We start from the raw sequence: 25377 nt of genomic DNA on the forward strand, positions 1-25377 counted from the left end.
AACCAAGACTTAAATATCTGTAATATAAAATCTGTTGTTCTAAACTCATTCTTTTTTTCTTAGCCTATTATTTAGAGTAAACAATAAAAGACCAGGGGTCCCTCCATACACACGTGCTATGCCGGAGTCAATCAAATGATGGAAAAATTTATCTTCTTTTTTTATTATTAATTTATTTATTTATTAAAGATTTCTGTCTCTTCCCCGCCACCGCCTCCCATTTCCCTCCCCCTCCCCCAATTAAGTCTCCCCCCAGCCCGAAAAGCAATCAGGGTTTCCTGTCCTGTGGGAAGTCTAAGGAACCCCCACCAAATGATGGAAAAATTTGAACAAAAATTTGTGTATATAGCCTTCATGCTCAGCCTGTGGTATTAATTCCCTAAACACTGTAACTATTAACATAGAATTTAGCCTATGTTCAACACTTTCAGTAATCGAGATGATTTAAAGTATACAAGAAGATGGACATTTTATATGGAAATACTGATCCGTTTAATGTAAGGCTCTAGTATATATATTTCAGCATTCTCATGGGGGTTTCTGAACCAACTCCCCGAGGATACTCGGAGTAGATAGAACATGCCACCTGGAGCCAAGGTCCTCATGAAAGCTGGACTTAGACAATATACAAAATTATTCATTGAAATTGCTTTAACATTTGTTTGTTTTAGCATTTTTTTGTGTGTGAAGGCATATTTTATTTCCTGGACGCGTTTCATACATAATTAAGAAATTTAAAGCTATTATGAGAAACTAGGGAAATTCCCAGAAATCTCCAAGAATGACCCCAGCTAATACTCCTACCAATAGTGGAGAGGGTGCCTGAACAGGCCTTCTTTATAATTAGATTAGTAAATTCCCTAACTGTCATCATAGAACCTATATCCAGTAATTGATGGAGCAGATGAAGAGACCCACAGACAATGCTGGACTGAGCTTCTGGAGTTTTGTGGAAGAGAGGGAAGAGGGATCATATGAGCAAGGGGTGGGAGTCAAGCTCATCATGGGAAAAACTACAGAGACAGCTGACCTGAGCTCGTGTTGAATTTACAGACTCTGGACTGACAACTGGGGACCTTGTACCATTGGACCAAACTAGGCCTTCTGAATATGGAGGACAGATATGTGGCTTTATCTGTTGGCTGGTTGTCGGGGGGAGGCTGGCACTGGGACCAGGACTTATTCTGGGAACATAAACTGGCTTTTTGGAGCCCATTCCCTATGGTGGGATACCTTGTTCAGCCTTGATACAGCGGAGAGGAGCTTGGTTCTACTTCAACTTGGCATGTCAGATTTTGTTGACTCTTCAAGGGAGGCCATACCCCTCTGAGGTAGTGGAAAGGGGGTGAGACAGGGGAAGTAAGGGGGCAGAAGAAGGGGAGGGATGGGGAACTGCGGTTGTTATGTAAAATAAAAACATTTATTTTGAATAAAAGAAAAAATAAATGTAATAAATTTTCTCAGTGAGAAAGTTAAGATAAAAATTTTAAAGATATATATTATGAATGGCATATATTTTTAATGAAAAATTGACTCTTTAGAGTAGTAGATTTCTCTACTTCTTGAAGAACAGTGTGATTCTTTTAACTGTGACATGGAAGGCCTGTTTGACTTGCTTGTTCCTCAAGGTGTAAATGAAGGGGTTCAGCATGGGGGCAATGGAAGTGGTCAGCACTATCACACCCTTGTTGATAGCCACTGAGTCCTTTGCTGATGGTTTGACGTAGATGAAGATGCAGCTGCCATAAGTGATGGACACCACAATCATGTGGGAAGAGCAGGTAGAAAAGGCCTTTTTCCTCTGCTGGGCGGAAGGGAAGTTGATGATGGTCCTGATTATGTATGCATAGGAAGAACCACACACACAAGGGTCATGATAAATGTCAGCACCGCACAAACTATCACTATCTGCTCTATGAGCCACGTGTCTGTGCATGAGATCTTCAGGAGAGGGTATGCATCACAGACAAAGTGGTCAATAGCATTAGAGTCACAGAATTCCAAATTGAGACCCAGGCTAAGTGGTGGCAGGATCACCAACAAGCCAGCTGCCCAGCAACAGAAGATAAGCCTTTTACAGATCTTGCTGTTCATGATGGTGACATAATGCAAGGGTTTGCAGATGGCTACATACCTGTCATAGGACATAACAGCCAGGAGAAAAAATTCTGTCACACCAAAAAGATCAGTAAAAAATAATTGAGAGACACAGTTGTTATATGTAATTGTCCTGTCACCTGTTGAGATGTTGTATAAGTATCTGGGAATGCAAGCAGTTGTAAATGAGATTTCTAAGAAGGCAAAATTTTGCAGGAAAAAGTACATGGCAGTTTTTAGGTGTGAATCTATAAAGATGAGAAAGATGATTGTGAGATTTCCAGTTATACTCAGCAGGTAGGTGAGAAACAGACAGAAGAAGATCAGAATTTTCAGCTTTGGGTCATCAGTCAGTCCCAGGAGGATAAATGCTGTTACTGTGCGGTTTCTCATAATTGAATTGTTCCCTCTATCCAGTCTGCATTGAAAATTCAGAGTTCTCTGTTCAGGAGTAGCAATTAAAGGAGAAATATTATGAAACCCTACTCATATGCGTTCATTCATTCTGTTTCAAGACAGAAACATGCCGGTTGCTTAGGTCCTACAAATAGGTAGTTTGGTCCTACAAATAGGGTAGATTTAGAAAATCAAATTGCCTTATCTACACCACATTTCAAAATGTTATGGGTGCTTCCTTCTTTATGTGTCTGATTCTTAATTTATCATTTTTTAAATTGTCCTTTGAGTTTATGTATTTCCAAGCAGTTTGTGTTGGATGCTTATGCTTCACGAGACTTAGTTACTTCTTAGAGGCTGAATCCTGAAGTCAAATCTCATCCTCTCTTTGTCCTGTTCATGTATTTCTTGAGGTTTTGTTATTTATAAAAATCACACATAGCTTCAAGTACGTTCTTATAGGCCTTTTATTTGCTGTCTAACATGCTGGAGACTAGTATTATAATCATGAACTTTCATGCTTTCTTTAAACAATCCCTCCCTTAGTTATTATCCCATCTCTTCCTCTGAAAATTTCAGGTTAAAATTACATTATTATCCTATCATGGAAGAAAAGAAAGGAAACATTTTGAGGGCAGGCTTATTGTATCGTATGATAAGTTATATATAAATTATACATTTGTTTAGATCACCACTAGTGCTCTTATATTTTGGAATGCACTGAAAATATCACTATCTATACTATTAAGTAAAAATGCCATATTTCATTGTTAAGCCCGTCTTCAAAGATATCTCAGCTTCACTGTCACTTAGGTTATTATGGAAATAATAATATTATTCATACATATTCTACGCTGAAACACTAAAAATGAGGTGCTTGTGAGAAGCAGACACATTTGAACTACTTCAGCATCCTGACCCATGATTTTTTTTTTGTTAACATGTTCTCTTGTCAATATACCAAAGTCATATTTTGTCTGTTACTTATATCTAACAATTTTTAGTAGAATTAATTGAACACTATAAGTTTTTGTTTGAATTTATGGACTTTGAGTACGGTGAGTATTTTCAACCACACAACATTCATAGCATTCTTTCATAGCTTACCTTTGTAGCTCCATGTGTGTTTTATCTTTCATCTTTCTTCACTGTAGTTTTGAGACATTTTTTTTCTTGCTGATGTCTTTATGTAGCCCATTGTGCTTTATTATTTGTTAACATAACTCTGTTTTCTTGAACTTTTAATCTCTAAGAATTATTACTCCTCATATCAGTCATACAGCAGAGTATACCTGGAACACATGTCCAAAATTAAATGTTTGATGTCCATACCTGTATTCTATTTTACTTTGTATCTTTAAGTCAAACTAATATGTTATGATCACTAAGCTTTTACAATATGTTACATACTGAACTTTTGCAATAGGTTACATACTGAACCTTTACAATAAGTTACATACTTACATTCTACTTAACATTTACAATGGGTTACATACTCACTAAACCTTTTCAATAAGTTACATACTTACATACTTACTGAACTTTTACAATAAATTACATACTTACACACATACTGAACCTTTATAATAGGTTACATTCTCACTAAACCTTTATAATAGGTTACATACTTAGCTATCTTTTATTGTCTGTGATCCAGCCTCCAACAGCACAGGGCTCAAAGGGAACCCATACTATGTGAGGGGGTAAGGCAAAAGACTCTCTCTCTCTCTCTCTCTCTCTCTCTCTCTCTCTGGTTTCCTTCTATATTCTTCCTTATTCTCTATTCTTGTTTTCTGGTGGCCCTTTTTTCATTCTGGATGTTTTACTTCTAACTCAATCTTTATTCTTGATGTTTTTCCTCTAACTTTATCTTTATGCTTTCTTATTTTCTCATTTCTGATGTTTCCCTTCTAACTCTATGTTTTTGTCCTTACAGCTTAAATACCCCAGCAAAATCTTTTACACAATATCAAAACTACAATGTGTTTACATTCTGCTTTTCAAGTACCTGATGACAGTAAAAACAAGTGAAAAACAGCATGTTATCCTTATCCCTTCCATGATTAAACATTTTACATGATACAGGGGAAAAATTGTCCCCAAGAAACCACATGCATTCTTACCCAATCAACTTGTCATAGAGTAACAGAGTAAAAGTAAACAAGCTATTTTTCTCTGTCATGTCTTTTACTGGCACTTTGCATTTTGTAGTTACAAAGAAAAGACCAACCACTTTATTGCCTATCTTGAAAGGTAATCTTATAAAGAATCTTAAAAGAATCACAAATATACACTTTTATACATGGAAAACAACCATTCAGCACTACCTTAAGTCTTTAGGGTGCATACCTACTCAGCAATAATTTTTTATATCAGGAGTTTGAGGGCAGAAGTGGGTAGAAGGAATTGTTCATCACTTTTGGTCATCAACCAATCCTAGCAAGAAAGGCGTATCCTCTAATGATAGTTGAGCTGTGGCCTCAGTTCTCATTGTTGCTTAATATAACTTTATGAATCGCTATACCTATCCAATATCAAACATTCTAAAATAGCATTTAAATTGGGACTACATTAGAGTTCCCATTCTTAATTTTAACACAGTCTGTGAAGACTTTAACTAGAGAAACATGGGATCTGAATCTCAAAAAGAACCTGTAGTTGAAAGGACAGAATTCATCCTATTCAAACTTCTGGCAATTGTTCATAGCCTCGTTCCTCTCTTAGTTATTTAACCACAATGATTCTTCTAAATATGATTTGAAAATTGTTATTTCTGGTGATCACTGACTAAATCTATTCATGTCTACAAAAATAGTAGTCTGGGAATGCATATGGGTTTAAATTTTCCGTTTTTAATCAATTGCATCAACTTTCCAATTAAGAATGCAGTACCATCATAAGAAAGTAATTTCCTTACTTCTTCTATCCCAGAAAAATAGTTTCAAAGGAATGTCTGGAAGTTTGAGAAGAGCTGATGTTCTGAACCCTTTTTCTCAGAGAGAGGGTTTTCTAATATCAAGCTTGATACTTATTAATGTACCATGTCTACAGCAAATAAAAAAACCCAAGAGTCCTCAGTGGCTCAGACTCAGAAATCATTAATGAATTATCTGTGGGAGCAGGGCCTTTGGAGATTCAAGGAAGCATCAAAATCATTGAAAATAAACTGCAAGGAAAATGTAGAATCTAATCAAAAGAAAACCAAGTCCATTATTTTATAATTAATTCTTGTTATATCGGGTGCAAAATATTTTGGTCTCATTTTCTGTATTATCAATTTGTTATGCAGTAAATAAATTACATAGTTTAAAATATCACTGTTTTATTCTATGAAAAATGTTTTAACATTATTTTTAAAAATTAATTAATAAATATCAATCTGTATATGTGTACATGATGTGTGTGCCACAGTGATGTGTGGATGTCTGAGAACAAGTTTGTTGAGCTGTTTCTCTTCTTCCACTATTACATGGATTTAGGGGATCAAATTCAAGTTTCCAGGCCTATATAAGTATCTACTCCATAAAGAATCTTGATGGTCCTGCATATTATTTTTGCAAGTCAAACTATGAGGCAGAGGAGATGGCTCAGTGTCAAGAGTAAAGTGCTTGATGTGAAAATACGATGACCTGAATTCTAATTCTAATTCTAATTCCCAGAACCCATTTGATGCTGGTTACAATAGTGTGACCCTCTAATTACACTTCTCCTATGGATATTGGGAAGTGAAGGCAGGAGAATCCACAGAAGCTTATAGGCTTGAGATCCTGGTGATCAACAAAAGGGTGACGTTATTACAAATAATGTAGAATGTGCTGTGGGACAATGATCTTGCACATGGCAAAGGTTTGTTGCTTGTATTGGTTTAATAAAATACTGGTAGGCCAGTAGCCAGGTAGGAAGTTTAGGTAGAGCAACTAGACTAAAAGAATTCTGGGAAGAGGAAATTCAGAGACACAGTCACCAGTCAGACACAGAGGAAGCAAGATAAGAATGCTTCACTGAGAAAAGGTACCAAGCCACATGGCTAAACATAGACAAGAATTCTGGGTTAATTTAAGTTCTAACAGCTAGTTAATAATAAGCCTGAGCTAAACGGCCAAACTGCCAGTCAGCAGGAGGGTTGCCTGCTGGCCAACTAGTCAAGTTGTGGTGGGTGGGAGAGAGCCTAGAGACTGTTCTATCCATCTGGGGAGCTGGTCACTAACCTCTTGGTTTGCTCTGTGCAGTCACCACAAAAGGCGGATTCTTAGCATGTTCACTGGAAGGAGTAAAGGAGAGTGTACCACCAGGATCTGATAGACCACTGGGAATTGTGACAGAGAAGTACAAGTGACCACAGAAGGTGATCTGCTACAGAGCTGGGAATGACCTTGGGGGAATGTATTTGGAGGAGAGGAGGAGAGTGAAGATTGCCTACTTTATTGCTCAGCCATCATGGCTGTAGGGGGAATTAAGTAACTGCTGTATCAGTTTTTCCTACTGTTTTGCATTAATTTTCATGTTTTTAGTCTTCCATTCATTTCCTGGTTTTATATGAATGCCACGTGTCTTAGGGTTTTGCTATCACAGCTAACTATCCCCAGAGAAATCCCAGGAAAAGTTGTTTAACAAAAACTTAAATCAGTTTCTTGTTCACCTAAAATGGTTTACGGAGGTTTCAAATTGGTCATTGGGAAGGTCTTCCTAGAGTGTTTTTGAGAGGAAATATTAAAAAGATCCTTCATAACTAACACGAAGCATAAAAAGTCATTTTAAGAAGTGCAATCTTTTTTCTAAGTGTCAAAATGGGTAATGAATACTTTTTAGGCCATATCTGTCAATGGTACATATCATTTCCACACTCACTTGATTAGCTTCAGCATAAAGTAAAAAGGCAGACCTGAAAGTGTGGAAAAAATGGTAGAAAACCACCAACTATTGTGTTTCCAGGAATAACAGCCAGACAATAATTTTAGGTTCCCTGCAAGACTAACATATTCAAAAAGTTTATTTTTAATGAAGGCAAAGAATATCGAGGTTCATAGTATTTAAGTTGAAAGAGAAAGTGTGAGTATAAAAAGATTAAAAAACAAGTATGTATAAAAATATAGTACAGCTTCAGATTCTTTGCTCTTTCACCCGTCTTTCAGTCTAGCATGCCTCAATTTATTTTACACCCTTGAGAGGAGTACAAGTTTTTTAATTGAGTAATTGAAGGCTTGTTTCACTTGCTTGTTTCTCAGTGCATAAATAAAAGGATTTAACATTGGTGAAATTGATATGATGAGAAGTGAAATCCCTTTATTGATAGCTACGTCACTCTTGGATGAAGGTTTGATGTAGATGAAGAAGCAGCTGCCATAAGTAATGGAAACTACAATCATGTGGGAAGAACAGGTGGAAAAAGCCTTTTTCCTTTGCTGGGCAGAGGGAAATCTCAGAATGGTCTTGATGATGTAAATGTAGGAAAGGACAACACACACAAAGGTGATGATGAAGGTCAGCACGGCACCAATTATCACCATCTGCTCTAACAACCATGTATCTGAACAAGAGATTTTCAGGAGAGGAGCTGCATCACAACAAAAATGGTCAATGATGTTTGAGTCACAGAACTCCAGGCCCAAGCCTAGACTAATAGGTGGGACAATGATGACCAATGCTGCTACCCAACAGAAGAAGATGAAATTCTTGCAGACTCTGCTATTCATGATAGTCATGTAATGCAGAGGTTTACAGATGGCCACGTAGCGGTCATAGGACATAATAGCCAGAAGAAAAAATTCTGTTGCTGCAAAGAGGTCTATAAACAGTAGCTGAGCAACACAACCTGTATAGGTAATGGACTTGTCCCCAGATGAAATGCTATATAAAAATCGGGGAATACAAGCAGTTGTTAGTGAAATTTCCAAGAAGGAGAAATTTTTGAGAAAAATATACATAGGTGTTTTAAGGCTGGGGTCAGTCAGAGTGAGGGTGATGATGGTTATGTTCCCAGAAAAACTCAACATGTAAGAAAGAAGCAGAAAGATAAAAAGAAGAATTTTCAGCCTAATGTCATCTGTCAGACCCAGCAAGATGAATGTTGTCACTGTTCGGTTTCTCATTTTTGATTATTGTCTCTTGACCAGCCTGGTTGAAAAAGAAGAAAGACATTATTTACAAGACTTCAGAATTTAGTCAGATGTCAACCTCACGACAAGTTACCTTACCATTCCTCTACTGCCGTTGGGTAGTGAAGAAGCAAGCACACAGTGCATGCTGGTCTTTGATCTTCCTTTTGTGTCACACAGCAGCTCATATATTTGAATCATAGAATTCATACTGATATCTGCAGTCTAGCTGGAATCGATGCTACAATTACCCTATTACCCAAACCACATTAAGATATTACTAAGAAAGAGAATTACAGACCATTCTTACTCATGAACATTGATGCAAAAATTGTTGACTGAGTTTTCTGTCCCGCCTGTTTCCCGCAGTCATTAAGTCCCAAAGAAAGCACAGAGAGTTCTATATTAGTTATAAACTGATAGGCCTAACCCAGGCTTCTTATTAACTCTTACAACTTATATTAGCCCATTATTCTTATCTGTGTTATCCACGTTGATTGGTGCCTTATGTGGCCATCAGTCACATCTTGCTTCTTCTGGGGTTGGGTCAGGACTCTATCCTCTTCCCAGAATTCTCTTGTTCTCATTGATCCACCTCTACTTCCTGTCTGATTGTCATGCCTATACTTTTTGTCTGGCTACTGGCCAATCAGCATTTATTTAAAGTATAATTGATAGAATACAGACCATTATTCCACACCAAAATATACTCAATAAAATACTGGCAAATTGAATCCCAGAACACATCAGACCCATCATCCACCATGATTAAGTAGGTTTCATTCCAGAGATGTAAGGTTGGTTCAACATACAAAAATCTGTCAGTGTAACCCACCATATAAACAAACTGAAAAATAAAAACTACATGATCATCTCATTAGATGCTCAAAAAGCTTTCAACAAAATACAACATCCCTTCATGTAAAAGGTCTTGGAGAGAGCAGGTATACAAAGAATATACCTAAACATAATAGAGGCAATATACAGCAAACCAACAACCAACATCAAACTAAATGGAGAGAAACTCCCAGTGATCCCCTTGAAATCAGGAACAAGACAAGGTTGTCTACTCTCTCCATAGCTATTCAATATAGTTCTTGAGGTTCTAGCTAGAGCAATAAGACACCAAATGGAGATCAAGGTGATACAAATAGGAAAAGAAGTCAAACTCTCACTGTTTGCTAATGATAAGATAGTTTACATAAGTGACCCTAAAAATTCTAACAAGGAACTTCTACAACTTTTAAACACTTTTAGTAATGTAGCAGGATATAAGATTAACCCAAAATAATCAGTAGCCCCAGTAGCACAGACACTGAGAGAAACAATAAATAAATGGGACCTCCTGCAACTGAAAAGCTTCTGTAAAGCAAAGGACAAAACAACAGCTTACAGAATGTGAAAAGATCTTCCCAATCCCATATCAGACAGAGGTCTGATCTCCAAAGTACATAAAGAACTCAAGAAATTGGTCATCAAAAGAACAAATAATTCAGTATAAAAATAGAGTACAAACAGAATCAGAGAACTCTCAACAGAAGAATATAAAATGACTGAAAGACACTTAAGTAAATATCCAACATCCTTATTCATCAGAGAAATGCAAATCAAAACAACTCTAAGATTCTAGCTTACACTTCTACAAATGGCCAAGGCCAAAAACACTGATGACAACTTATGCTGGAGAGGTTGTGGGGAAAGGGGAACACTTCTGCATTGCTGGTGGGAATGCAAGCTGGTACAGCCCCTTTGGATGTCAGTGTGGTGATTTCTCAGAAAATTAGGAAACAACCTTCCTCAAGACCCAGTAATACCACTTTTGGGTATATATCCAAAGGATGTTCAATCATGCCATAAGGACATGTGCTCAACTATGTCCATAGCAGCATTGTTTGTCATAGCAAGAACATGGAAACAACCTAAATCCTCCTCAATTGATGAATGAATAAGGAAAATAAGAACTCAATGGAGTTCTACACAACAATAAAATAAAATAATTACATCTTGAATTTTGCAGGAAAATGGATGGAGCTAGAAAAAATCATTTTGAGCGAGGTATCCAGACACAAAAGACAGTTATCACATGTACTCCCTCATTAGTGGTTTTTCAACATAAAGCAAAGAAAACCAGTCTACAAACCACAATCCCAGAGAACCTAGATAACAACGAGGACACTAAGAGAGACATACATAGATCTAATCTACATGAGAAGTAGAAAAAGACAAGATCTCCTGAGTAATATGGGAGCATAGGGACCTTGGGAGAGGGTTGAAGGGGAGGGGAGAGGCAGGGAGTGGAGAAGAGAAAAATGTAGAGCTCAATAAAAATCAATTAAAAACAAATAAAAAAAACCAAAAATACAGGCTCATACAAAGAATTGTTTTCCCAGCGTGCAAATGAAAGTGTGGAACTGACTCACCTGGTTACTTGATTTTCTTGATGAAAACCCTGGTGGCCCCAACTAGCTGCAAGTTGCATGTTCTCTAGATAGTGAAGATTTTTTCCTTTGATATATTTATAAGAAGGTGTTTCAATAAAGGTATATTTTTAGATAAAACTCTAAAATGAAGTTCTCTGTGTTTATTTTTTAAAATACATTCAATAGCAGTATATTTACTCTCTGTATGGGCATCATTTTTATTCAGTTCCTTGTAGGAAAGTCAGGGAATGAGAATATGGTGTCATAATCAAAGAGCTATATTCTTGTTATTCTGTTTTTGATCCACCTCGGTTTAGTTTGAGATAGTCTTAATACAATGTTATATATGACAGTGTGACCTAGTAATATCACATCAAGAGAGTAGGTCATTTCTTAAGTTTATTTTCACTTCCCCTTTCCTTTATATTCTATTTGTACAAAATTGTTTTTGCTTTTCCACTTTCTATTTAAAACATGAACTCATTTGTTCTAAGTATGCTTTAAACTATTTTGTCCAAAATTATCACTATTGGGTTCCTTAAATATTTTAAACATTTGTTCAATTGTATGATTTTTAGTTGGCAAGCATTCTCTCCCTATCTGTAGATTGTCTTCTCCATCTCTAAGTATTTTCCTTTAGTCTGCAGAAACTTTTTGGCTTGGTGCCATCTCGTCTGTCTCCTCTTCTTATGTTTTCTTCTGGTTATTTTGTTGTTTTAGGTCTTACGTGGAAGACTTCTATTGCTATATCAAAAGTGAATGAGAACAAGCAAGTGCTGCCAGTGCGTGGAGAGAAGGCAGCCCACCATTTAGCTATCAGGAATGCACAATAGTAGAGATATATTAGAAAATGACATAAAGGTTTTAAAAACATAAAAATAAAATTATGATGCAATTCCAAATTCCATGTCTTGTTTTATATATAAAATTTTCTCCATCATATTATTTGAAAATTAAATTACCATATTGTGGACTTGGTTTATTCAGTTAGAATAGTGTCCTTTTATTCCACATATGTTATTACAGATGGCAGAATTTCCTTCTCACTTAAGTTGTACAGTATTTTATTTGGCATATGTATCTTATTTTATTTATTTATTCATCTATTGATGGATGCTTAGTTTTATATATGGAATCATTGATGATGACAAAATGAACATGGGAGTACAAAAAATAGCTTCAAACTCAATGCAATTCATTGTATATGTATTTCAATGGATCTAGAAAGTATTATATAAAAGTTTGCAGAAGTTATGCTGAAATGAATATATTTGTTTTACATATACAAATAAAGTCATAGAATGACTTCTAAGAATTTTCTTTCATATGATCCTCATAGCAAAAATTCATTGATATTTTGAGACTATCTTTAATATTATAGTAATTGGTCTGACTCTCTATAATTCTTTTCTATCTACTAATGTATAAAGAGAGAGAATATTTCCTGTACTTTTATAAGTTTTAGAAACTATGAGCTTTCTATTCTTATTGATTTCTTTGCATCAGCATCCTTAACAATATCTAGTTTATGGAATTATTGTGATCATTTGTTGAATAATTCCCCAAGAATTCTTCTTGGACCGTAAGTTAGAGTCAATATTTTAAATTCTTTTGTCCATTTATGTCTTCATTTTACTTTTCTTCCTTTGCTACTTAACTTGCTTCAACATTTCTGCTAATTTATTTTGTCATTAATCAATGGCCATTGTGCATACTATATTTTTGTTCTTGTAGTCTTGATTAAATTGAGAATTTTTAGTGCCTCTAATAACCTTCTATGCTCATCTTGTGAATTAACAAGAGGAGGAGTGAGGCTTTTGCAATTTGGAGAATATGTCAGGAGGATTCTAGATTTATTTCTGAAGATGTTATTGTCTTCACTTTCATTCACTCCTTTATCAATGCAATTGAAATTTTTTCACAAATCCAGATAAGATTATCTTTCCAAATGTGTTATGAAAAATTTTGTTCTGTTAAGTGTATTTTGTAAATAAAGAATTTTACTTTCTTTCTTTTTCAAGCTAGAAAAGGTTTCTTATGAAATTTATAGCTCAATGGTTACTCATGTTTTATGAATTTTACTCTGGAAGAAATCCAGAGGTGCATTTTCTTAAAATTGGTGGATTGAGGCATGTTGTGTCTTCTAAGGTAGTTATAAATTAAAGCATTAGATGTTCATAATCAGACAAATACATCTGTTTTTTAAGCATCTCTACAGAATAAGAGAAACTCAAGTGCTGGAAAAACAATTAGTTGATAATCAGGTAGGCTTAATTATGATTAGGATATCTTCCTTTCAGAGAAGATCATTCAGGAACTGAGCCCAAATATGAAAATTCCACTCTTAAGTTTTCATGCTGTATCCTAACTCATAGCAGAATTGCAGATTTAAAAACTCTCTTGTCTGACTAGTAATGTCCTTTCCACTTTGAACCGGAATATGAAATGAATGTTCTGATAAATCAATTCAGTTTAGGTATACTTTTAATGTTGAATATTTCAAGTTTACTTGTTGTGAACTAAGTAATCACAACACTGCAGCTATTTTGGAGATTTCTTGAAGGATATTACAGTTTCCATTTGTATACAGATTGATGAAAGTGTCATTGTGGGTCACTTCTGTTTGCCTTTAAAATTACCTTGTCCCTGAGATTACTCATGTGCATATTTCTTATATATGATATGATTGATACACATTAAATAATTAGGAGAGAAGGGGTGAGTAAGATATGACCATATTCATTCTGAGGATGCATATATAAATTCTTTTCAATGAATCCTATTATTTTGTATATTTAATTTTTGTAGAACAGAAAATGACATCATAAATATACATTTTCTTGTCCAGCAACACCAATAGTGTTTTTCACTACCTCTGATATTTAAATGCACAAGTGTGACTACCACAGAGGCTAAGAAAATGGAATGGTGGCAAAGAAAAAAAACGGAAGTGATCAAACTTCAGAACAAACAAAAGAGTAAAGCATACTTACTCTTCTGTAAGGCAATCATGACTTCAGGTGATCTATTATATTTGTTTTCCTAAAGGTGAAGCTGAGAGTGCAAGGGCGATGTAACCTTGTGACGATGTACATGGAGAGAGAATTCTTTTACAGAAGATAGTGCTGTTTTTGGTTAGCTTCACATTAAAGATTTCATTTTAGTCTAAACATAGTAACCAATTTATTATATCTCCAAACTGAAATGAAGGCATATAGAATTATTGTTAGAGTATTTTGGTAGATAATTTTCAATTTTTCTGGACAAAAAGAATTTCAAATTGTAAAGAAAGGTGACTGTTTTATTATACAGTCTTTTATGGATATGAAGAGGATAAAGAAGGAGTCCTTTGTGGCCAAACACAAACACAGTTAATGAATGTGATAATCACTAATTGGTAGAGTATCAAACAGTAGCAACAATGGGACTTGTGTCCTCAGAGACGGTAATACACAACAGTTTTATTAGACACATTCTAAGTATAAATCAATAACTGTCTGGCAAATGGGCAATTTAGAATTTTCTGAAAATTCTGTGTTTACCTTAACTCATAGGTAAGAAAAAATAAAACGTTGCTTGATATCTGTTTTGATTGAAAAAGTAGAAATATACTCAAAGGAAGTTAATATCTAAGTGTAAATACTTTCCACATTAAAAATAAATAATTTCATCATATTCTCTTCTAAAATACCCTCCTCATTGGCTCCTGCCTCTCCCACTCTACTCTCTCCATCTCTGCACAGATCCAAAAGACGTGGACATCGGGAAAGTATTGGTAGAGGGCTGGAGATGACTGGGGTGGGCAGAGGGAGCTATGAGAGGTGCGGGATGAGAGTGACCAGAATGTGTTACATATACACACATACTTGTCAAAGAATAGATATAATTGATTAAAAGGAGATACCTAAGTTTTTCCATATTCTTGATAAAAATTCAGCTGTCAAATATGTCACCTTTTCAACCCAAGGGAGGAAGAGTTCAGGGTAACTGCTCAAATCAATTGATGAAAAGTTTTTGAAATTTTAGAAATAAAGAAGACATCCAACTTTATGACTTAAAAAGCCACTGTTTCACAGGTTCATCTGGAAGATACTGAAAGAACAGAAAAATGTGTTCAAGCTTAGAAGATGCTTTTTGCCTAGTGTATAGAATGAATGAACTTAGCCGGGTGGTGGTAGCACATGCCTTTAATCCTAATCCTCAGGAAGCAGAGGCAGGCGAATCTTTGTGAATTAGAGGCCAGCCTGGTCTACAAGAGCTAGTTCCAGGACAGGTTCCAAAGCTACAGATAAATAATAAATAAATAAAAAAGAACGAATGAACTTACACATAGTTTATAATTAAAAAGATTATCACCAAAACTGTGTAGTCTTTAATCAGTTTAACAACTGTTAGAAAATGATGTGGGCAGACATGCTGTTGATCTAAAATTTTTCAGTGCTGATTTACCTGGGTGTGGCATAACAGATAGATAGCAAACAACATTCATAGTAATAGAATTCAAGAATGTAGAGAAAACTCAAATTAAACAGCCATTTTTCTAATATAGATGTCTTCTTCCTTTATAGAGTTTTTTTAGAAACAAGTCATAGCAATAAATTTTAAAATAAATTGATGAGCCCTTCTTCCTTCTAAATGAAATAAAAATACAGCTTCATCCTTCATAAACTTAATTCTATTCATTCTTAATTTAAATTTTTGTGGTTTTAATTTAAATATAACATTCTCCCATTCCCTTTCCTCTTTTCATACCCTCCTTTCTCCACTGTTCTTTAAATTCCTTTTCATCAATTGTTATTCCATGTGTATATGTATTTCATACACATTTACCTATACAAAAGTTTCCAAATATAACTTATTGAGTCCATGTAATGTTGCTCGTATGTATGTTTATAATTTTGGCAACCAATTGGTGCATTCAGGGGAGGGCACCTCTCTCAGTTTTGTTGAGTTGTTCATAGGTCTTTGTTCAGGATTGAGGTCTAGTGGATTTTTCTTCGTGCAGTCTTATATGTTCATTGGTGTCACCCTTGTTCAGCTCATTTTTAGGCAGTCCTGTTGATGTGGCTTTATGGGTATAGCTTCTTTTTTTTTTATTTAGAAAATGAGAAAAAAAAAGTTTCCCCCTCCTCCCAGCCTCCCATTTCCCTCCCCCTCCTCCCACCCTTTTCCCCCTCCCCCCACTCCTTTCCCCCTCCCTCTCCAGTCCAAAGAGCAGTCAGGGTTCCCTGTCCTGTGGTAAGTCCTAGGTCCCTCCGTCCATATCTAGGAAGGTGAACATCCAAACTGGGTAGGCTCCCACAAAGCCAGCACATTACGTAGGATCTAAACCCCTTGCCATTGTCCTTGGCGTCTCATCAGCTCTCATTGTTCGCCATGTTCAGAGAGTCCAGTTTTATCCCATGCTTTTTCAGTCACAGTCCAGCTGGTCTTGGTGAACTCCCAATACATCAGCTCCACTGTCTCAGTGGGTGGGTGCACCCCTCGTGGTCCCGACTTCTTTGCTCTTGTTCTCCCTCCTTCTGCTCCTCATTGGGACCTTGGGAGCTCAGTCCAGTGCTCCAGTGTGGGCCTCTGTCTCTATCTCCGTCCATCACCAGATGAAGGTTCTGCTTCTGATGTTACCAGGAGGTACAGTCTTCTAGAAAACTTCATGACACTTTGGCTTTTACACTTTTCCCAACATTTCCCCCACACTGTTCCTTAATCCTTTGATGTGGGAATATTTGTAGATGTATCCTTTGAGACTGGGCTCCACAACTCTGCATAGTTTGCTCTAGTTAAGACTTCAAGTGTTGAAAAGGAATGGAGAGAATGAACAGTTTTCTTGTTACTGGTTTGATTGTGTCTAGAGATTCTCTACATTGAGCATGTAAAAAGGTTGTCATATGTGCCCTTTATCATGTTAGAGATGCTCCCTTTCCCCCCTACTTTAGCGTGTTAAAGGGTTGTCATATGTACCCTTTGTCATGTTAGAAATGCTCCTTTTCCCCCCTACTTTAGCGTGTTAAAGGGTTGTCATATGTATCCTTTATCATGTTAGAAATGCTCCCTTTCCCCCTGCTTTAGCATGTTAAAGGGTTGTCATATGTACCCTTTATCATGTTGGAGATGCTCCCTTTCCCCCCTACTTTAGCATGTTAAAGGGTTGTCATATGTACCCTTTGTCATGTTAGAAATGCTCCCTTCCCCCCTACTTTAGCGTGTTAAAGGGTTGTCATATGTACCCTTTGTCATGTTAGAAATGCTCCCTTCCCCCCTACTTTAGCATGTTAAAGGGTTGTCATTTGTGCCCTTTATCTTGTTAGATGTGCTCCTTTCCCCCCCTACTTTAGCGTGTTAAAGGGTTGTCATATGTGCCCTTTGTCATGTTAGAGATGCTCCCTTCCCCCCTACTTTAGCGTGTTAAAGGGTTGTCATATGTGCCCTTTGTCATGTTAGAGATGCTCCCTTTTCCCCCTGCTTTAGCATGTTAAAGGGTTGTCATATGTGCCCTTTATCTTGTTAGATGTGCTCCCTCCTCCTCAGTCTCCTGAAGGTTTTGTCAGAAAGCTATGCTGATTTTTGTCAGCAGCCTTTTCTGCATATGTTGTAAGGAGGTCGCTTGTTTCATTCCCAGATGCTTGCCCCAAAATAATCACACAGAAACTGTATTAATTAAATCACTGCTTGGCACATTCATTTTAGCTTCTTATTGGCTAACTATTATATTAATGTAACTCATTTATATTCATCTGTATTTCACCACATGGCTGTGGCTTACCCAGTAAAGTTCCCAGTATCTGTCTCCAGCAGCTCCATGGCTTCTCTCTGACTCTGCCTTCTTTCTCCCAGCATTCTGTTTAGTTTTCTCTGCCTAGCTCTGTTCCCCTATAACTCTGCTATAGGCCCCAAACAGTTCCTTTATTTATCAATGTTACAGAGGGAAATCTCACATCATACATATATTGAGATGATCATGTGATTTCTGGCTTTGAATCCATTTATATGACTTATTGCTAACAGAATGTGCATGGGTGTAGGGTCATCTATTGGAGCAAAAGTAGCCTTTCAGAGGACACATCTTTGAAAAAACCTATCTCTTTCCTAGAACCCACCAGTTGCCAATAGCTTCCCAAGTAGGGTTGAGACCTCCTGACCACCCTCCCCCTTCCATGCTATGATTTATGTCTGGCTTGATCTTGTGTGGGCCTTGTGCATGCAGTGACAGCCATTATCAGTTAATATGTGTGACTGCCCTGATGTGTCAAGAAACATTGTTTTCTTATAACCATCCACTGACTCATTGTAAATGGAGACTGTACTTTTGTTTTTTAGCTACCCAGACCTGAATAATCACACAAAAATGATTTTAATTGCAACACTGTTTGGCCAGTGGCTCAGGCATGTTCTTAGCTAGCTCTTACATCTTAAATGAATCCATTTCTATTATTTTATATTTTACCGTGAGGCTCGTGGTTTGTTGCCTCACCTCTTGCCTCTTGGGCAGCTACATGGCATCTGCCTGACTCTGCTTTCTTTCTCCCTACATTCAGTTTAGTTTTCCCATGTAGTTATATTCTGCCCTGTCATAGGTCAAAGCAGCTTATTTATTAATCAATAGTAATAAAACATTCACAGCATACAAAGGGGAATCCCATATCATCTCCCCTTTTCTGTCAAAATAAAAAGAAAAGGTTTAACTTCTACGTATAACAAAACAGGTATCCAACAAGAATTACAGTTACAATATTTAGTCTATTTGTATATGGAAAATAGTCTATCATCTATTTTATCTTTGTGAGTATAAGGTTTCATATCTAATTTGTCTTTTATCATAACTAAGGAAAATTGTAACTATATGTCTTCAATTCCATTGAAGACCCCAGAAGGATATAATATTACCTAAGTAAACAGGAAGTGCATTGTGAGCAACTTCCAAAACTCTAGAATTGACAGAGACATCTTGCTGTCTGGACAGTCACCCAAAGTTCTTCTGTACCATTGGGATATCCATCTGCAGCCTACAGGCCCATACTATATGGCAGACTCTTCTATGAAGCAGGAAATTTGAAAGAATGCTTTGTCTATATTGGCAGTTTGTCATTCACTTTCTTGTATGTGCTGCAGAATGTCTGGAAAACTTTTCATGAAGGAAGAATCTTGAAGGGCTATCTCACCTTCTTTTGGCAAGTTCAGTAGTCATTTTTATGTGGGGCCTGCATGCCCAGTTTATATAGCATACCATCAAGCAGTCCCCCAAGAGCAATTTCTTCCTCAAATGGCTAGCCTTGTCACATTGAAGGCAAATTCCATAATAAGTTTCTTCAATGCCCATCAACCTCTCTGAATTAATTGGTGCTGCTAGTAATAGTCATGTCTCACTGTTAATAGAAGTGCAAGTTCTTAAAACCTTTAAATGCCATATTCTGTGTCTTTAAATTGTTGAAGATTATCTATCTAACTGAAATATATCTCTATCTGGAAGACCCAACTAGCCTAACTATGTTTGACAATTATAAATGACTGTCTATTAATCTGTAATTTTAAATTATACATTACATTTTAAAATGAGTATATAAACATAATACCTCAAGCAAGAGTAGAAATACAGATATAATAAAATTGATCTTAAATTTGAATCAATAAACCAAAGTCCATACCAATGTATATATCAAAGTCCCATTATTTTATTTTATTTTAGAATGAGATTGATTGTGACCATTAGCTACTTATAACCAACCCAATGAAAACAAATATTTATAAACAATCATTTATAGAATGATTAGGCATTGTTTTCTCCAAACTCCTGTATGCTGTTTGTTGGGCAAAGCACTTTTAGGGTTCATGGACACCTTTTAGTGGGCCTTGTTCCATCAAACTACATTAGCCTGGAAGGAATTCACATGTTCTCTTCTGTGGAAACAAAAGCAGAACCTCTTTTCCAAAGTAACATATCCTTAGACTCAAATTTTGAAGTCAAGATACCTTTAAAATATATATGTTGGTTTAGTTGAGCAGTCCAAGAGTCAAATATTTTCCCCAGCAATTAACTCATTAACAGTCAAAAAATCTAAAGAAAACACAATGATACACATAATCCATTCTCTCTCTATATTCCATCTTTACATGACTATTTTTTATTCTACTACTTTTTAATATTTATTTTACTTTTACTCCTTTTATCTATGACTGCCTGTATTCTTTCTTTTCTCTTTCCTAAGCCCATGTACATTTATCCAACAGTACGACCTATTCAAAGGTTTTTTTTTTTTGTCTGATTCTGTCTTATTGTATATCTGTAATCTTTTCTGACCTGGAGAGTTTTTTTAATTACTAAGAAGATGTGGCTAGAGCTAATGCTGCAGCTTTGCCAGTTGGCTCTTCCCTGTCCACTGTGGCAGAGGTATGTTCACAGCCTCTGTGAACCATGTTAACTGCCCCAGCTCTAGAGACAGCAGGTCTATATCACCAGTAAGCAACTTATAGCACTCTACTCACAAACCCCATTTAATAACTTTGTAGCAGGACTTCCCAAAAGATCCAGAGCCATTCATGCCACCAGCATAAACCAGGAAACTGTCTCTTAAAGGAGCTATGCCTCTGCTTACAGCCAGCAAACAGAGGCTAACTGAAAAAAATGTGGCTATCAAGAAGCTCCAGTTGATTCCTGTTTTTGTGGGCCTAGAACCTTCTCCACCCTTTTAAAAAATGCTTTCTTAGGTTGTATGTGTATGTGTGTTGCCCCACATTGGGTGCCATTATGTAAATGAATACTGTGCTTTCATTTCCCAGGTACACAGACCCAAATAATCACACAAAACTATTTTAATTACCACACTGTTTGGCCAATGGGCTAGGTGTATTCCTAGCTAGCTCTTTCATTTTAAATTAACCCTTTTCTATTATTTTATATTTTACCACAATGCTCAGGGTTTGTTGCCTCACATCTTGTTTCTTGGACAGCTACATGGCATCTGTCTGACTTTGCCTTCTTTCTCCCTGAATTCATTTAATTTTCCTGCATTGCTATATTCTGTCCTGCTATAAGCCATAGCAGCTTTTTTATTAACCAATGGTAGTAAAACATATTCACAGCATACAGAGGAGAATCTCACATCAACTCATAATCTTTCTATATACTCTTCAATAATTATCATATCTTTGAACTTTGGGTTAAGGAAGCATGGTTTAGATGTCTAATTAAGGATTGAACACTGTGAATTCTTGCCTGTTGGCCAATTGTGGATTTCCATGTTATTCATCATCTACCATAAAAGAAGACCCTGAGATGAGGATTGAGAGATAAACTTATCTATGGGTATAGGTCTTTAGGAATCAATTTAATACTTTATCTTTAGTAGTTGGTTTAATACTAGGTCTATTTAGCAGAATAGTAACAGGTTCTCTCTTAGGGCCTATTACCTACCCAGACTCATTAACAGTACTGGGAATGAATTTTATTTTGTGGAGTGTCTTAAGTCTAGCTAGAAAATGGTTGGCTACTCACATAACATTCATGCCACTAGTATAGTAGTGGTTATAACTTTTCAAACTGTTGTAGCTTTCAAGGCTCACAGCTGGATATGGCTGATGATTACTTTGCTTCCCAAATGTCATCACTATGCCTTTAGGAACTATGACAACTAGTCAAAAGCATGAAGCTTCCAGGTGAGCACCAGTTTGATTTCTCTATGTTTTGTTACTCAAGCATTTGGTGTGTTCAGCAACAGGGTGTTACTTCTGGAGGGCAACCCTTGGCAGTAGTATGTAATGTTTGTGGGGGGTCTATGTGACCTCACCAATCAACAAGGTCAAAAGAGGTATTCCATACCTGCTGTTAGGCTTTTTATTTATTTACCTGTGATATGTGGCAGGAGTCCCATTAAATGATTCTATTTAAGCCCTTTTATATATGTATACACATAATGTTAAGAAGCTTCTAAAGTTTCTATTTTTTTTCTTTCCAGAAGACTTTCAGTGTTAATTATGACTTCTCAAATCCCACTTCTGTCTTTTGGTCCATCTCCCACAACACTTAACCTTTATTGTTTTGTTATCTCCAATTCCCCCTTCATACCTTGTGAATTGTATCTCTCTGTCTTTTCTTAAAAGCTGATGGCTCCCGTGGTCCCTTATTAGTTTCGTGATTTCTGTGGGTAGTTACACCACCACCACCACCAAAAGCACCACAACCAACAAAAAGCATAAGAGGTCACGTAATTGCCTGTTGTCCAAGAAAGTACAAAGCTTGTTATTTATAATGAAAAAACAAGAAGAGATGACACCTTGATTTGTCAACTCGGGCACACGTCACTTCTTTAAAAGAAATGCAATTTTCTTGAGTAAGTCATGAGAAGCTTGTTGAACTTGCTTGTTCCTCAGAGTATATATGAAAGGATTCAGCATGGGTGATATGGAAGAAATAAGCACTGAAACACCTTTATTAATGGTTACCTCTTCTTTTGCAGATGGTTTGACGTAGATGAAGATGCAGCTGCCATAGGTGATGGAAACCACAATCATGTGTGAAGAACAGGTTGAAAAGGCTTTTCTCTTTTGTTGAAGAGAAGGGAATTTTAGAATTGTCCTTATGATGTATATGTAGGAAAAGACTACACATATAAGAGTAATGATGAATGTCAATACTGCGGAGACTATTACCATCTGCTCAATTAACCAAGTGTCTGAGCATGATATTTTCAGAATAGGATTTGCATCACATCCAAAGTGATCAATGATATTAGAATCACAGAATTCCAGACCCAAACCTAAACTAAGTGGTGGTAGAATAATCATGAATGCTGCTATCCAACAAGAAATAATCATTGTTCTACATACCTTGTTGTTCATGATGGTCATATAGTGCAAAGGTTTACATATGGTCACATAGCGATCATATGACATGGTGGCCAGAAGAAAAAATTCAGCCACCCCAAAAAGATCTGTAAAAAATATTTGAGTTGCACATGCATTGTATGTAATTGTTCTGTCTCCTGTTGAAATACTGTATAAGAATCTTGGGACACAGGCACTTGTAAATGAGATTTCTAGGAAAGAGAAATTTTGGAGGAAGAAATACATGGGAGTTTTAAGTTTGGGATCCACTGTGGTGAGGGTAATGATGGTTAAATTACCAGTTACACTCAATAGGTAGGTGACAAATAGAAAAATAAAAAGCAAGACCTGTAATTGAGGATCATCTGTGAGTCCCAGGAGGATGAATGTTGTAATTGATGTGTGGTTTCTCATTATCAACTTCAGGAATTTTCCAAACCTAAATGTTAATGTCAGGGAGACTTGACCTGTAGAATTCAATGACAAAAATCATCAATGATGAGCATCTTCATAACTATTCATTCAATATACCGAATGTCTGTGTGCTATTTTTATTAATGTGACAAATTTTAGTGAGACTATACATGCTTGTCCATATATATTCATGGTTCGAGTTAGTTGTTCAGGTGAATGTAGTTTATAAAACATATTAGGGAGAAAATTAAAACAAAGCTGCAAAATATCCTCACTACAAACTGCACTCCTCACTTCCCCATTTCTTCAGAGCTATATTCTACATTAGTTAATTCTCAAACTGTTGCTACCTAGCTTCTAATCTTATTTACTTAAAATGTGCATTGCATATCTTTCTGTGATTTAACTCATTATAAACAATTAAACAAATATAAATGTTTTGATATATATCAAGCAATATTCTAACTGTACCACATATGCATTACCTTACAATAACCTGCAAAGTATGGATGCTTATTATCTCCAGGTTATTTATTTTTTAAATGTATATGTGTATGTACTTATTTGTGTGTGTACGTATATATGTATGTATGTACATGCTATACTGTATGTACATTGAAGTGAGAGGACAATTTGTGGTACTTGATTATCTACTTCTACCATGTGAGCCTCAAGTATTAAACTTAGCATTTCAGGCTTGGATACAAGAATCTTTAACCTACTGAGCCATAATGTTTACTTTTTTAACTGGGCATAGTTTTTTAATGCAATATATTCTGATTACAGTTTCCCAACCTCAACTCCTCCCAGATCATTCCAACTTTCTTACAAGCTTAAATCCACACCCATTCTTTCTCTCTCTTTTGTTAGAATACAAGCAACAAAGACAATTAATAATAATAGTAAATAGTAATAATAATAATAATACAATAAGAAAATAAAAACAAACAGAATAGAACAAAACAAACAAGAAAACAATCAGAAAAAAGAGACAAAGAAAGAGTACAAGAAACCTATACACACATCTTATTGTCTCTAAATTCACTTGAAAGTGTGAAATCTGAGACACCAATAGGCAAAGTATGTGCCCATTCTTTCCTGGATCAGTGGCAAGCCAGTGTTCAGAGTCTTAGTATGCTTTAGTTACTGTACTCTCTTTATTGGAACATACTTGACTGAATGCTTAATTTTTACAAATTAAGTATTATGTATTGGTCATCCAAACAAAGGAAGAGTTAGTCACATTTTTTTTGTCTAAACCAAAATAATAGAGAAATAAAGGAAGGCACAGTTAGAAGCAATATTTGTATAACTAATGTAATAGAATAGTTATGGACAAAACTTAAATGCATACTTTTATACAATTATTTGTTCATTTCATGTTTAATATCAGGGCAGAGAGATATAAAAATGTCAAATATAGCTAATTTTTTTCTGTTTTATTCCTTAGACTGTTTAGTAATTTGATTACTTTATGTTTGAGCAATGTTTCATTCCATGAAAAGTTAGGACCAGAAGCTAGAGACTTTTTTTTAAACCATCAGTTAGACTAAGGTAAAATTTCCCCAATCATATTGCTAGAGAATATTTTCTATAAATTATGTTTTCTAACATATAAATTATGTTTTAGAGCTCAAAGTATTTTTTACATGATTATAAATAAAGTATTTTGAGATTAAGCTGTTTTACTATTCTTTTGAAACATTTCCATCAGAGAGCTATTTTAAAAATATAGTGACATATTCAACTGAATCATAGTAACTAGCATGTTTATGGACTTTAGTAAAATATTTCAGCCAAGTATGTAATATGTGGCATTTCTATCATGTCAAGAATTATTTCTTTCTTGTAGGAACCTTTAAAAGTTTATGAGTTTTCATGGACTCTAAATGCATTGCAGTCTGTAGAATGTAGGAGGTTATTTCCTCTATGTATCTATACTGCTGAATCTATTAACTTAAAGTCTTGATTCATGTACGTGTAGACCTTTGAACAATGTCTTTCTAGATACCTTTTTTTGGTCTGAGTGAGCACTGCATTCAGATACTCTTGGCTCCACGTATACTGAGCGTCACCATTTGGATGGGTCTCCGGCCAAATAAAATAAATATAAAAAACAAAATGGGAGATAAAATGTG

At 35.9% G+C, this 25377-nt stretch overlaps 2 protein-coding genes and 1 pseudogene across 2 annotated transcripts; all 3 read right to left on the bottom strand.

Moving 5' to 3' along the window:
* Positions 1–1555: 1555 nt before the first annotated feature.
* Positions 1556–2490, bottom strand: LOC142838680 (olfactory receptor 6C2-like; annotated as a pseudogene).
* A 5156-nt stretch (positions 2491–7646) lies between these two features.
* Positions 7647–8582, bottom strand: LOC142838704 (olfactory receptor 6C2-like). The gene has a single exon (XM_075954297.1). The coding sequence runs from the start codon at positions 8580–8582 to the stop codon at positions 7647–7649; it is 936 nt and encodes a 311-aa protein (XP_075810412.1).
* Positions 8583–22300: 13718 nt separating this feature from the next.
* On the bottom strand, positions 22301–23239 carry LOC142838654 (olfactory receptor 6C68-like). The gene has a single exon (XM_075954206.1). The coding sequence runs from the start codon at positions 23237–23239 to the stop codon at positions 22301–22303; it is 939 nt and encodes a 312-aa protein (XP_075810321.1).
* Between the last annotated feature and the right edge of the window lie 2138 nt (positions 23240–25377).

This window comes from Microtus pennsylvanicus, chromosome 20 (assembly GCF_037038515.1).
Source record: "Microtus pennsylvanicus isolate mMicPen1 chromosome 20, mMicPen1.hap1, whole genome shotgun sequence".
Classification (NCBI taxonomy): Eukaryota; Metazoa; Chordata; class Mammalia; order Rodentia; family Cricetidae; genus Microtus; species Microtus pennsylvanicus.